The sequence below is a fragment of the Eleutherodactylus coqui genome, chromosome 9 (genome assembly GCF_035609145.1).
Source record: "Eleutherodactylus coqui strain aEleCoq1 chromosome 9, aEleCoq1.hap1, whole genome shotgun sequence".
NCBI classification, from domain to species: domain Eukaryota; kingdom Metazoa; phylum Chordata; class Amphibia; order Anura; family Eleutherodactylidae; genus Eleutherodactylus; species Eleutherodactylus coqui.
The window spans coordinates 151,957,270-151,972,724 of record NC_089845.1 but is presented as its reverse complement, the minus strand read 5'-3'; the positions used below and the strand labels follow the sequence as shown (position 1 = coordinate 151,972,724).

At 45.7% G+C, this 15,455-nt stretch overlaps 1 protein-coding gene across 1 annotated transcript; it reads right to left on the bottom strand.

Moving 5' to 3' along the window:
- Window positions 1-3,003: 3,003 nt before the first annotated feature.
- CYC1 (cytochrome c1) lies at window positions 3,004-15,164 on the bottom strand. Its single transcript, XM_066578663.1, has 7 exons — window positions 15,033-15,164; window positions 9,444-9,634; window positions 9,020-9,146; window positions 8,757-8,914; window positions 5,100-5,260; window positions 4,852-4,952; window positions 3,004-3,428 (listed from the first exon to the last, which is right to left on the bottom strand). The coding sequence occupies exons 1-7, from the start codon at window positions 15,117-15,119 to the stop codon at window positions 3,324-3,326; spliced, it is 930 nt and encodes a 309-aa protein (XP_066434760.1). The 5' UTR covers window positions 15,120-15,164; the 3' UTR covers window positions 3,004-3,323.
- Between the last annotated feature and the right edge of the window lie 291 nt (window positions 15,165-15,455).

Here is a 15,455-nt window from a genome sequence, read left to right as displayed (position 1 = left end):
ATACGAGGTTGAAATCAGCACCTAGTATAATACTAGAGCCCTCACAAACTTTGAGTTCCTGGAGAACTCTGGACCCAAAAGATCTGCCCTATTGGAAAATTCAATGTTAGCACTTGAATATATGCAAACTGAAAGCGTAGTTTTTAGAAAATATATATCTCCCCTCTATCGGCCTATGAGTCTAATATTGTAGGGTTAATCCTTTCCACTCCACTGTCTGACCTCTGAAGACATTATGATTTAAGGCTGTACAGCTCTGATGTTGGAAGACGTCCGTCGGGTTCTCTTACTGTATATTGCCAGCCTCCCTGCTGTCGGAGCCTATCCAACGTGTCACCTTATGTAGTACTGGCTTTAGCCAGCATATAGCGCCGTTGTATAACAGCAGAAAAAGAGTAAGCCCCCTAGGAAAACCAGGATACAAATTGGATTGGAAAGGGTTAAAGGATTTGAGGAATGCCATCGATACTCCACAAGCTTTATAGCATGGATGAGGAGCATGGTGCCAAGACATAGTATTTATTATTGCAAAAGGCAATCCCAGAAGACACAAAATGAGTTTTTTGGAACATAACTAACTTAATTTAATTTATTTCTGTGGAATCTATATAAAATTTGGTTTAATTTTTCTGGTTTATTAAGGCCTGTGGCATTGTATGGACAAAATGTCAGAGGCTCCATTTAATCCTAGTTAAAGAATGGATTATATAGTAAATCGAAGTCTCCAAAAAAAAACAAAAAAAAAAACAAGGCTGTAAACAACCTTACGAAGAGGCAAATATGCAGATACTCAAGTATAGGTGCGCCATCGTAATCATCTCAGAATAGGAGAGCAACTTATTATGGCTGAGGAATTAACATTTTTGATCAGGACAACTTAGCCTAGGAGAATATATATAAATAATGTAGGACCATTCCCGGGCATAGGTTGGAGGCTATTACGTGAAAGGAGAATAGACTTTTAGGGTTCTGCTTTATAGAGGAATTTGTAGGATGCCATAATTCCCTAGGTCGCAGAGAAGGAGGAACCCAGCCAGGAGATCATGGGTAATTCAAGTGTAGTTAGAAACGTAGGTCAAGTTCTTAAGAGTAGCTGATTAGTTGAAAAGGGATAACCCCATTCATAGAGGATCTTTTTCGCTTTTAGAGTGGTGAGCAATGGACAAAGGGCCCTACATAACTAGAGAATCATAGAGTCCAAATCAGGGAGGATGACAAGTTTTGTTCCTTTGAATATAATAGGCCCTTAATCTTTCTCAATATGGCTTCTTTTTCTCTATAAATGTGGATTCTACAGATCCCATTGCGCATCTGGTCAGGATCCCCAGACTTCGGGCCCATGACCCATGGATCCCATCTACCGCCACTGGGTTTTCCACAAGGCGCTGTAAAAGTTAGTTCCCTAAAGCACTTTTGTGTTTTATGCCCAGTCCTCCAGATGTGCAGACTCCACCTTCTCACTCGGCCCTCTAATAGATTTCACCTATTTCGGTTTTCAATGGCATCCAGATGTGTTAATGTCAACGATCATTACCGGTCAACGTTTGAGTGCTCTTGCCGAATATTATGAACATTAGTATGTTCCAAAATCTGGTCTTGGGCGTCTTCAACCTCTGCCATCTGGTAGCCTCTATGTTTGATCTCCTTCTGTAGGGACGACATGGCTTGTTTATGAGAAGTTTCAATCAAAGTGAGTGAATAGGCTGTTTAATTCGGATTTAGTAGGTATGGCCCTTAAATGAGCCTTACAGTTCCAATCCTCCGCGGATGATGAGAGGGGACTTTCCTGGGAGTGATTAAAGCATGGTGGGTTCATGCTTACCGCCTCCATTGCAGTAGGCCCTGGCGTTCCTGGTGGTGGAGTCCCCTGAGCTGTAGACCACTCTGCAGAATGTGATGAGGCTGTAGCTGCCAGCGCCACACCTGGATTTGGACAGACAATATCTTTCAGGTGAGGAGGTCGGTGGCTGTGCTGACAGATTTAAGCGCTGCAAAACTGCGCTATACCAAAGGGATCCTTGCCTAACCTCAGCCGCTGCGGCAGAGGATCTCTTTCGCTGTCCCTTCTCTCCAGGTGAGAGGAAAACAATGGCGAACTGTATAGTTATTTGCCAGGGTGTTCAGAAGAGCAAAATCCTGTGGCTTATTCCACCTTTGGCTAGACCATCCCCCACCCACCCAAACATGCACTTTAGCCAGTGGACCTCGGGGAGAGCTGCTGGAACCTTCTGTTTTATACGACTTAAATCAGATACTCTAAGGGTCAGATTGACTCTTCTACGAGTCTAGTTATATTTCCCATATAGTAACTAGGGAGTTGGGCATCTCTGGAAGTTCGACTCCCATAAACGCGACACAACAGGCACGTTGCAGCATGCATAAAGCATCCTGATGCACCTGGAGGCTCCTGAATTCTTGCCCAGCTACATCATGCAAAGATGGCAGACCAGAATGCTGGCTATAGTGTCAAGTAGGAGGGGGGTGCTCACACAACCATTTCAAGGTTTAAAAGGCATGTATCAAAGACGTAGGGTATGATCACTTGTGGTAGATTTACTGCTGATTTTCCACAGCAGCAAATCTACACGATTGTGTGGATTTTGGTGCAGTTTGCATATGGATTTCACACTCAGTTGAAGGAATTGCCTGAAAACAAGTTCTTTAACCCCCAGAAAAATCAGGTATGCATGCGTCCACGAATTTCCAGACAGCCACCATTACAGGGAAAATGTAGCATGACATGGCTGTTCAAATGAATAGCCAATACATGGACAGCTCGAGTGCGCCACGGTAAAAGCCATTCTACAATGGCACATGGACTACATTGAATATAGTTTATTTAAATCCCAGGCCCACACAGTACATGTATGAATAGTCCCCTCAAAAACAGCTGGAAACTATGAGCTTCAGTCTTTCCTCTGTATTCTGTAGGACTACATGCAGTGGATGATCCAGTGGTCAATCACAGAACAGATTCCAAGCTCATAAATGACCATTTAATGCTCCATTTTTAAATATTTTTTTTATTTAATTTATCAGCTTCCCCAGGTAGGGATTGTAATGGACACCGAGTGTTTGTGTAGATCTCTCCTGCAGTCCCTTTTGCTCTCATGTGGACGATACTGATCAGCAAGCAAAAGATAAAATGAAAAAACATAAAATGACCAAATCCTGTGAGACAGGAGCCCAGCAATAAAACAATGGAGTTTTCTGTCCAAGTGCAGCTTCCACCGTCAGGAAAGGGACTGACACCAGAATCCGGATCTCATTGCCGAGGCCGCTGACATAGAAGAGGAGGGTCCGATGAAAATACAATCATCCGTTTACTTTGGTGGTTTATAGACTATCTTTCTAGACTTGAGCACAGTCCACCGGTGTCTCTTCATGTAGTAGAGAACAGGTAAGATGATGGACGACATCAAGATGATCTGAAGAAAGAAAGGAAGAAGTGAGGAGAAATCCAACTAGAGCCAAGCACTGAAGCAAATCTCAGGGCTGCTGTGAGTGAATTTAAAGGGGTTGTACCAAAATGACAAGTTACCCTTTATCCACAGGATAGAGGATAACTTGCTGATCAGTAGGTGTCCCACTGCAGAGACCCCTGCCGATCCGCAGAATGCGGCTTGTGTGGTTTGATCTGCCTGTTACTCTGGGGGTAGTTTCTGCTCCCACAGTGACGTCAGCATGAAGGGAGAGCTAGCCGAGCATACGTGATCAGTGCTCGATTCGTTTCAATGGGGCTGACAAACAGAGCGGGTGCCGCTCTGGTATCTCCGGAGTCTCACTGAAAGTCAATGAAACGCTTGTGCGACCAGCACTCCCATTCAGTCTCCTACTCACTGCGCGGGTTCAGTAAACCTGCAGTGAGGACGACAAGGAAAAAAAAAAAAAAAAGGGACTGGCATGGGTCTCCATGGTGAGACCAACAAAACAGCAAGTTATCCCCTATTCTATAGATAAGGGATAACTTGTAATGCTGGTATAACCCCTTTAAAATCAGTCAGGAAAATCCATATTCACATACCCTAATAAAGTCTGGCCTAGTCCTGATCATACCACTAAGGGCTTTGTTACACTATCAGTGCAGACAATTCTCAGTACAAGCTCATTTACGGCCCATTTAGACAACGATTATCGCTCAAAAACCATCTTTTGAGCAGTAATTGTTGTGTCTAAACATGCAGCCATCGTGCACTTTTCGCTCATCCTTAACTTTTAGCAAGTTAAAAATCAACGATGAGCCTCATCAGTGCCGCGTGCCGAGTTCTCAGCGGGATACCAGCTGATAGCTCAGAGAACAAAGCAGCTGTATGCAGAAGACAGCGCTCCCACTGTCCTCTGCATACAGCGGGAGCCTTCATTTACACACTAATAAGCTCTTAAGTAGCTTATTAGCTACATAAGAGTTTATGCAAAGTGATTGCTCAAAACTGTCACTCAAACTGCCGTTTGAGCGATCGTTCCGTGTAAAAAGGCCCTAAGACTACCGTTTGTTTCCCCTTTAAATGAAGATTTACCTTCATTAATAAAGGCTCACTCCCCTGGGCGTATGGCTGCTGCGTATTATGTGCATAATATTCACAGACGCAATACACATGCAGACCCAAAAGCCCAATGATTAACATTGGAGCATTCAGGCATGCAGGTTTTTTTTTTTTTAAACACATGTGAAAAAAAATTACAGCACAAGTATGTTCTATGTATATCCAACCATATACTGCATATTACATGCCTGAAAAAAATATAAACCCATACTATGCAGCCCCCAAACGCTACAAAGAGTGAAAGGGGTCAGATCTGCTGCCTCCACTTATGACAATGCCTACATCCATCTCCACACAGAACACTCACTTTAAGGCCCATGCGCTTGCGGTCATCATGTTCTGGCTCGGAAGCCCATCGCAGGAACGTGCAGACATCTTTAGCCACTTGAGACATTGTTGCTGGAGTCCCTGGAGAAGAATACACAAAATCACCACTGGACCCTAATTTTAAAGATTTTCTCCACTGCCAGAATAGCGAGCGCAGCTCTGGAGTACAATACAGGATGTAACCCGGGTCTCCCCACATTACTGTGCTGTAAAAGTAATCACACCTACCATCCTCAAATTCCAGAACCTCATTGTAGATTGGAGGAGCCATAGCGATGGCCTGGCCAGGGAAGTATGGGTGGAAGTACAGTCCTTCCTTTATGTCGACGCCGGCTGGAGGGTCACAGTATCCAGTGAGCAGAGAAAAGATATAATCCTCTCCACCATGCCTAGAAACAGAACAAACAGATCATAGAGAAAGGTCTGTGGCGTGGCTCTGAAAGACTGCCTGTCAGTATAATACTATTGTCTTACATTATACTGAATGAGCAATCAAACGAATTCCCTACGGTGACTACAAAAAAGAAAGAAACGTTTACAAATATAAAAAAGGCAAACCCCACAAACACATTTGGCATCGCTCCATCCGTAAAGGTCTGATCTATCAAATTAATGCATTATTTATCTTTCACAAGTGAACGTTGTCAGAACAAAAGGGGGGGGGGGGGGGCAATCGGAGATGCGCCCCCCGTTGTTAACCACCCTAACTGCCTTGATCTATGTAGATTGCGGCATGGGAAGGGTTCACAGAGGGAGAGCTCTCCCTCTATGAAGTTTCCGGGCTCTTGCGATATAATTGCAGAGAGCCCAGCTAGTTGCTATGGCAACAGGACGCCAGATACCGGCGTCCTGTATTGCCAGAGCCTGTGATCGCTGTATAAGCTATAAGGCATGGCAGGACAGCTCTGCCATGCCTTATCACAGCAATCATCAGTGTGGTGCTTTAAGTCCCCCAGAGGGACACCAATAGTGTAAGAAGAAAAAAAAAAATGTTCAAAAAAAGAAAATGGTAAAAAAAAAAAACCAAAAAAACCACACGTCCTTTTTAGGCGCTTTCTCATATTAGCACAAAAAAAGGTAAAAAAAATCCCACATATTTGGTATTGACGCGTACAATAAGTTGAACACGCTTTTTTATTTGAACACGGAAAAAACAAATAAATACTTAAAAAAAAAACTGAGGCACAATGCTAATTCTTAGCATTTTGCCTCCCAAAAAATGCAATAAGGGATCAAAAAAGCCATATGTTCCCTAAATTGGTACCAATAAGAACTACAGCTCATCCCGCAAAAAATAAGCTCTTACAGAGCAGGACTTTGTAGTGATTTAGAAAAAAAAAAATAGATTTACAAAAAGTTTTTAATCGCAAAAAAGTGGAAAAACCTACAAAAAAAAAAAAGAAGAATTTTGGTATCGTAATCGTATTGTGTCATTTATGATGCATGATTAATGCTGTGTAAAAAAATAAATAAATCTATGGCAGAATTGATGCGTTTTCTCTCCCTATTATCATAAAAAAAATAAACGTTTTCCAATATAGTCTATGTACCCAAAAATGGCACCATCAAAAACTACAGATTGCCACGCAAAAAACAAGCCCTTATACGGCCGCGTCGACGAAAAAGTAAAAAAGTTATGGCTTTTGAAAAATGGAGATGAAAATCCGCCAAAAATCGTTGCGTCCTTAAAGGGGTTGTCCCGCAGCAGCAAGTGGGTCTATACACTTCTGTATGGCCATAATAATGCACTTTGTAATGTACATCGTGCATTAATTATGAGCCATACAGAAGTTTTTCACTTACCTGCTCCGTTGCTGGCGTCCTCGTCTCCATGGTTGCCGTCTAATTTTCGCCGTCTAATGGCCAAATTAGACGCGCTTGCGCAGTCCGGGTCTTCTTATCTTCTCAATGGGGCTCCGTGTAGCTCCGCCCCGTCACGTGCCGATTCCAGCCAATCAGGAGGCTGGAATCGGCAATGGACCGCACAGAAGAGCTGCGGTCCACGGAGGGAGAAGATACCAGCGGCCATCTTCAACCGGTAAGTAAGAAGTCACCGGAGCGTGGGGATTCAGGTAAGCGCTGTGCTGTTTTTTTTTTAAGTCCCTGCATCGGGGTTGTCTCGCGCCGAACGGGGGGGGGGGGGGGGGTTTGAAAAAAAAAAACCCGTTTCGGCGCGGGACAACCCCTTTAAGCCCAAAATAGGCCATGTCATTAAGGGGTTCTCCAGTGACACGACATTCTATAAGACCTCGCTCAGCTTAAAAAGGACAGAATACATAATCACCCTACTGCGCTTCCCCGCTGCTGCTGCAATCTCACCGGTCTCCACTTCCATGAGGGCAGTGATGAGAACCCAAAAAGGGGTCACATTAGCACTGCAGCTATTTACTGGCAGAAGAGAGCTGGCGATTGGCTGCAGTGGTCACATGGCTCTTGTTGGGATGCAATCGCTGGCTCCCTGCACCCAGTAGTGAAGACCAGAGCGCACCGGAAAGCTGGCAGCGGTGGAGAAGCGTGGCAGGGCGAGTATGTACTTTGTTTTAATACTGCAGGCTGAGCAAAGTTTTACAGATTATGTCCTCGGATGACCCCTTTAACCCCTTAAGGACACGGCCTATTTCGGGCTTAAGGACGCAATGATTTTCATCTCCATTTTTCAAAAGCCATAACTTTTATTTTTCCGTCGACGCGGCCGTATAAGGGCTTGTTTTTTGCGTGGTGAACTGAAGTTTTTATTGGTGCCATTTTTGGGTGCACTGACTATATTGGAAAAACTTATTTTTTTTTAATATTAGCGGGGAGAGAAAACGCCTCAAGTCTGTCATGGATTTTTTTGGGCTTTGTTTTTTTACAGCGTTAATCATGCAGCATAAATGACTCAATACATTTTTTTTCTGCGGGCCGGTACGATTAAGATACCAAAATTCCTATATTTTTTAGGTTTTTCTACCTTTCCACAATAAAAACCTTTTTTTGGGAAATTACAATTTATTTCTAAATCGCTGCATTCAAAGTCCTATATTTTATTTTCCATGGACGGAGCTGTAGCTGTGGACTACAGATGAGCTGTAGTTTTCATTGGTACCATTTTTAGGTACATGCAGCTTTTTGCTTTTTTTAAATCACTTTTATTACGTTTTTTTGTATTAATAAAATTAAATAAGCATTTTACCTCAGCTTTTTAAAAGCTTTTTGCCGTGCAAGATAAAAAGCATGTTCAATTTAATTACCAAATTTGTGGGATTTTAATTTGTTTTTTTTGATTATGCTAATATGGGGGGGGGGGGGGGGGGGGGGGAGGGGAAGAGCACAAAAAGGGCTTTTTTTGTGTCCCTGTGGGGGACTTGCACCATAGCACCTATAATCGCTATACTCTGTCCTGCAATGCCTTATTGCTTGTTATAGCGATAATAAACACTGGCTATACAGGACGCCCGTGGCTGGCGTCCTGTTGCCCATGGCAACCAGTCGTGCTTTCTGCAATTACATCGCGAGAGTCTGACGACATCACATCGGTGACAGCCGGCTCCTGCTGCCGGATAGCGCGAGATCAGAAGAGATCCCGCACTATCCTAAGGACATAAATGTACCTCCCGTTGCGTTAAATACCCCTCTGCCAGGACGTACATTTACGTCCTGTGGCGGGAAGGGGTTAATAGTACCAATGAAAAATACAATTTAAACCGCAAAAAACAAGCCCTCGCACAGCTGCGTTGATGGATAAATAAGAGTTGTGATTCTGTGAAAACGGAAAGGAAAAGCGAAAAAGAAAAAAAAAGTTGCGTCTTTAAGGATCCATATTATGGAGGTTCATCTGAAAGCGCCCAAAGACTATGTAGAGACAGATAAAACTGTATTAAGAACTGCCTAGTGGCTGTGCGGTACCTGGCATTGGCGATGTAGCTGAGATCTGGGGGCAGGGCGCCATTATTGGCTGCTCTAGCTGCTTCAGGGTTGGGATACGGCTTTGGAAAGCGATCAGACAGCTTACCAGGACGGGTGAACATCTCGCCATCATCATCGGGGCCATCCGGGATCTGAAACTGTAAATAAAAAGTGGCTTCTGTAAGTCCAATAAAGAGGGGAGCTAGGAAGTACACCGGATGTTGCGCCCCCCAAACTCCCTCAGAAACAGGAAACACACTTACCTCCTCGGCAATAGCCTTGGCTTCAGCTTCTGTATGAGAAACTCCAACCAGGTTCCTGAAGGCGAGGTAGTCCATACTGTGACAGGCGGCACATACCTGTTTATACACCTGATAGCCGCGGCGGACGCTGCAGAGGGCAGAACAAGCGTTATCTCACACCCAATTACATACATGAATGGCATGCTGGGCTATATTTCCAAAGGTACAGTTAACATGGAGCAGCTGCCGCCTACCCTGGTCCTCATTATGTCCAAGCATGCACTGGGAGGGAAGGACCGACATTACATGCAAGGACATACATGGGACAAATCCATCATGTGGCTGCTGTCTGAACTACCCCTTTAAATATCTAGCAGTGCCACCACGAGTCACATGATACACAGAGCTGTAAAAGGAGACGGGGTGTCCAGCCGTAGGGTGTTACCTGGCGTGATCCAGGGAGGAGAGTGGGCCGCCATGGCTCCAGGGGTAGCTCGGAGCATGAAGTTCCATTTCGGTGGCTTTAACAGAATTGTGGAGACCGAAAACCAACCCGACTCCACCGACGACGACACCACCGATGGTGGACAGCGCCAGTTTCCTGCCTCGGGACAGAGAGGCGAAAGACATGTTGGCCTGAAGCGAGAGGGAAGAAAGGGTTAAATAAGTGACACCAGAATACGGACATTTTCCTGTGCGAGGGTACACTCATGGCGGAAATGATTGCAACAAGGTAGATATATCTATTATCTGGTGTGTCATACATGCCGTCTACATCATGTTATACAGTATATATAACTGAAGTAGGGTCAGTATATGTCACCCCTTTAACCCCTTGAGTGGCGGGTTTCCTACCACCCTGTCGTGCCCACCAGGGCAGGTTTTTTAAAATGGTCTAATCATTGAATTTCAACTAATTTTGCAGTTGCGTCTCAAGAGCCATAACTTTTTCATTTTTCCATTGACATGGCCGTATAAGGGCTTGTTTTTTGCGGGACAAGTTATTTTTTTTTAAACGGGGGAGGGAAAAAAAGAAATGGGGAAAAAAGAAAAAAAGGGGCCATGTCATTAAGGGGTTAAATAATGTATTAAGTTCCTTCTCTGGGTCATTACGACGCATGGATACCACATGTGTGATTGTATTTTTGATTTTTTACAAAGTAAAGGGAGACAAGTGTTTTTATTATTTTTTTAAATAATTTTTTACCTTTTTAAAAATTTTTTTGTCCCTTTAGGGGACTTCCACAGGGACTCATCAGGACCCCCTGATCACATTCCAGGGGTCCGATGGTGACAGCCCTTTACATGCTGCAGTGACAGCCCTTTACATGCTGCAGTCACATAGGCTGCAGCATGTAAAGGGTTAACACAGCAGAGATCGGAGGTTTTCTCTGATCTCTGCTGTAAGAGCTAGTACCTAGCTGTCCTCTGACAGCTAACAACCAGCTCTCCCTGCCACAGAGACCATCGGCTTGCTTCTGACAAGCCGATGGTTTTTTCAGAGCCCTTGCTTTGTTCTCTGTGGGTCTGTGCAGGCAGAGCACATTGTCACAGCTTGTGGCATTGTGCTCTGCAGCTCCCATAGTGATACATAGCCCGGAAATCTTCCGGGCTATGTCACTATGAGCAGTGGAGCTGGTCCCGGAAAATTTCCGGGCGTGCCACTCAAGGGGTTAATGGAAAAAGTGAAATCTGATGCGGATTCATGGCAAAAAGTAAATCGCATGCTGAACCTCATTTTCTGCAGTGGAACATCCACATTTTCGCTCCGTGTAACTTTAAGCCTGTAAATCTACTAATCTGTACTTTTCAGACATACTTAGCAACTCAGCTTTCCACAAAACCCGAGATGCAGCACTTTAGTTACACGGTCTCACCTCCCATCGCCGCATCTATGGACCACACCTCTACCACCTATACCCCACCCCATCTACAGCCAGCAAGGGGGACATGCAGGCGCTGAGGACGCATCGCACAAAAACCTGACTTTTCAGAGTGCCGTGTGCGCTCTCCCATAGACATAGGAGAGAGTGCGCAGGACGCTGAAAAGGGTCAGATTTTCATCTGTCATGTGGACTCCAGGGGTGGGCACTAGTAAGTGGAAGGGTAAAGAAGAAAAGGAAAAAAACCTCACCCGGCTCTGTCGCCTCCCCCAACAGCACCATAACTTAGTTTATGGTGTTTTAAGCAGGTTCCCTTTAACGCTCCAGGACGAACAGTTCTGTCCTGCATGTTTGGGGTATGTATGAAGGGAGACTGCGGGGCGACCCCCCCCCCTCCATACATCGCGGGCGCCAGCTGTTTATTACAGCTGACACCTTCCAGCTCCGATCAGCTGTGCCGCTGATCGGAGCTGTTAACCCTTTAAATGCCACCAATTCTGACAGCAGCATTTAAATACCCCCACCAATGTTTGGGGGTCCCACACTGCCCCCTTGGGTTGCCATGGAAAACGGGTGCCTTCTGAAAGGCCCGAGGGCTGTCATTGCAAATTGCCTATTAAATCATGCCTGTGGGGTGGCTTGATAGAATGCTTGTCAGATCGCGGTATGATGTAGTGCTATGGCATTACATCATACTGCTGGAGCGATCAAATCATCGCAAGTTATCCCCTCTGGCGGCTAAAAAAAAGTTTTAAAAAGTATTACTAATTATTAGAAAAATAAAATAATAAAAGTTGGAAAAAAAAAAACAATTTTGCCATATTTATAATAAAATCATATATACAAAACAAAAAAAAAAAACATATTTGCAAACACTGCGTCCGTAAAAGTCAGACCTATCGAAGTAATGCATGATTTACCCCACACAATAAACGTCATAAGAAGAAAAAAAAAAAAAATGCCAGAATTGTGCTTTTTTTGGTCACCATGTCTCCAAGAAAAAAATGCAATAAGAAGCGATCAAAAAAGTCGTATGTATTCAGACATGGTACCAACATAAACTACAGGACGTCCCGCATGGAATGAGCCCCGCACGGTTATGTCGACAGAAAAATAATTATAGTTGTCAGAAGATGGCGGCAGAAAATGTAAAAAAATGTAAATATCTGAAAAAATATATAAAAGTAGTGCAGCAAAAAAACCCAAAAAAACCAACTATATAGGTTTGTATTGCAGTAATCGTACGGACCCAGAGAATAAAGTTATCAGGTCACTTTTGGGGCAGTTTGTGCGCCGTAGAAACGCACCCAAAAATGGCAGAATATTTTTTTTCATTTCACTCCAGTTAAAATTAAAAAAAAATAAAAAATGTTTTTCAATACGTTATATGGTACATTAAATGCCACTGGGAAATGCAACTCGTCCCGCGAAAAACATACAGCCCTCAGACAGCGACAGGGACGGGTAAATAGGAGTTATGATTTTAAAAAAAACAAAACAAAAAGAGGTTGGGGGTGGGAGCCGAAAAGGGGGAGAGAAAAAAAAAAAGTAGTGTCTTTAAGGGGTTAATGATGCATATTCCGTGGTGTGAACACAGATTCATGTCTGTTTCATGTCAAATGTTCTGTACGGGGACCCAACAGTTGAACCCACAGCGCCATTCGGAGATCTGCTGCGGATTGTCACGTGGATCCCCACCCGGATTCAGTCCCGGTCAATGGCACTAACAAGCGCTCGGCCGCCCGCCGCGGCTTCCCCACCAAGGGCTGACACGATTCAGCTTTTATTCCCGCCATGCGGATTTCAAACCCCGTCCCGTATAACCTGCAGCGCCTGCTACTACAACATGTGATAAAAGGCTACGGCCCCGGTTACATTGGGCGATAGTGTGCGAGTCCGGTGCGGCAGAGGGGCGCGTGCCTTTAAAGAACCGTTATTTTCAATGGGTTAATTTACATGAGCGATTTTTCCCTCGCTCCGAATCGCCACTTGTGCCAATTCGGCTGCGAGAATCGCCAATTCTTATGAGTGCGAGAGAATACATCGTCCTGCGCTCACACACCATACAACTAAATAAAATAATAAATGAAATAATCAGAAACGCTTGCGATGGTTTCACGTGTAAAACGCAATTAAATATGATGCATTTTACGCAAAAAAGTGAGCAGGATCCGTCGCAGGCACTTGTCATCTGCGTGTTAAATTGAAGGTAACTGAGCGCAGTATAAATCCGATTTTCTCAGAATAGAAACGGCATCACAATCACCCGTATAAATGACGCCTGAGGGCTCACGTGGGCGTGTGGGCATACGGGCGCCGCGTTTTATGTGCGTATGGGTTACACGCATAATACGCACTTACATGTTAATGCGCCCCAAAATACGCCATGCCGCATTATACACGTGTGAATAAAAGCGCAGGTGTGAGCGCCCAATAGGAATCATTGCGATTTTAGCGCCACGTAATACGCAATGACAATTTTTCCGCATATTATATATGCGCAAATGTGAACGGAACAATGATATTCAGCGTACTTTTGCGCCATTTATCGCTTTATTAAGCATGTAATACACAATGCAAATATGTTCGTATGCGCCAGGCCGGAGCCGTTGGGGTACTTGCAGATGTACCCGAGATTCTCAGGTGCAACTCACATTGGACAGCCCGTCCGCACCTTGGCGTGCGCTATTGTCTGAAAAATCGGACGTGCTGCGATTGTCTTCCCCTCGGGCTTACAGCCGCACACGGACGGGTCGCATCTCTATCCGATTTGGTGCAAAAATTGGATGGAAAACCGTCGGTGTGCGGTCAGCCAAGATGGCGAGCTTTCTGCCACAGATTTGGTCCCAACGACATCCCCCTGTGCCCCTGCGGTCGCGTCCTCCAAGGGCAGACTTACCAGAGATTCGCCGCTACTGCGGGTTTTCCTTGCAGAAATGTCCAAAATCTTGTTGGCAGCAAAAAAAGATTTACACCAAGACCGGCGTAATACGAGGGCCGCAGTGCGTTTGCACAGTGAACATTGCTTTTTTGCGTGCTGTAGCTTACTGTACTCTTTGGCGCACGCAGGGCATCTTTATTTACGTGCGGCAGACAGAAGCACTGATTTAATTGGCTAATTGAGCTCCAGACACGTTTTGCATCACACATCTCGTTGCATGTTGCAGCACATTTGCGCACCCACCATTGGCTTCTATGGGGAGCTTTTTATGCGCAAATGTGCAGGACAATAGCGCCCGCTGCGTTACCTTGTGCGCGCGACCGAAGTGTGCAGAAAAGATAATGGCGAGAAAAAAAAAAAAAAATTGAGATCAATGGATTTCGTAATGCGCAAATCCGCCCGTGTGAAGGGCGCCTAAATCAGCGCAGAAATTGTCCTGCCACGCGGAACCGAAATCCACATCGCACCTACTGTACAATCTGCCTCGTTGCAGGGCGCCGGCAGATGTCGGCCATAGACTTCAACGGAAACCCCAAGATTCACCCCAAGATCTGCACCAGCGCCGCGGATTCAGATCGTTCACGGAAAAAATACCGATACCACGAGGCGGCGGACGCAAATGTTTTTACCAGGCTGCAGATCTTCTGCACAAAAAACCTGCAGTAAACCCCACGGCCGGCGGGTGGCAACGGTACCCAGCTCAGTCCTGGGAGACGAACGGTACAAATAAACGTACGCGGTGGATGTGAGCAGCGCCGGTCACTACAGCGGGGTGTAGGACCTCCAGCATCTTACTGGGCAGAATGGCGCTGCGGGATCATCTTATACACCGTCTGGTGGCAAACTGGCATGAACTGGGCATCAGAAATAGCAAAAGCTCTGACGGGCAGCGGATGGCGCCAATGTGAATAGTGCCATATTACATAGCCCCTCTAGCCCATTATATCAGTATTACACACCACTGGGGGTGACCCTGCGTCGGGGGTCGCTCTAACCCCTCGTTATCAGCCCCCTATTGTGCCCACCGGGCAGACACTGCAGCCCTACCCCCGGTGCCCCTCACGCCCCCCGGACACTTCCTCTCCCAGGCCCCGGACTCCTCCTCTCCCCCATTGACCTTCATTCACCGCCCGGTCACCGGCTCCGCGCTCTACCCACCACCACTTCCGGTCCCCGACTCTCCCCTTCCCCTCTTCAGCTTCCCGCTCACCTGAGGAGCAACGGGCCAGGCCGCCCGTCCTCCCAGCAGCTGACCCGCCCGCAGCGACCTCCGAAGTACTAGACACGCCGCCGCCATCTTTCCCGGCTAGAAGGGAAGTCCCAATAGCAGTGTCCGCCCTCCATGTCAGCTATGACGTGCCTTCCGGTTGCCATCTTACTAGTCTCATTGGAAGGACACCACGCTCAGTGCGGTCATGCTGGGTGTAGCAAGATGGCTGAGACAACCTTGGGTTGTGCGCAGGCGCGGGACGTGTACACTTCTGCTCTATTCAACCCAAACAACCAATCACTGTGAATCAGCCAACCCAAGCAACCAATCACTGTGAATCAGCCAACCCAAACAACCAATCAGGTTGTGAATCGAGCAGAAGTGCTGTGGAATATAGATATATGGGTCCGAATGGAGGTGACC

Bases quoted from the DNA above. Each gene is read 5' to 3' on its own strand.
- CYC1 (XM_066578663.1), bottom strand. From the start codon at position 15,119: ATGGCGGCGGCGTGTCTAGTACTTCGGAGGTCGCTGCGGGCGGGTCAG. The intron at 9,635-15,032 runs GTGAGCGGGAAG...CTCTCGCTTCAG, and splicing joins CCTGGCCCGTTGCTCCTCAG to GCCAACATGTCTTTCGCCTC. The intron at 9,147-9,443 runs GTAACACCCTAC...TGCCCTCTGCAG, and splicing joins TCCTCCCTGGATCACGCCAG to CGTCCGCCGCGGCTATCAGG.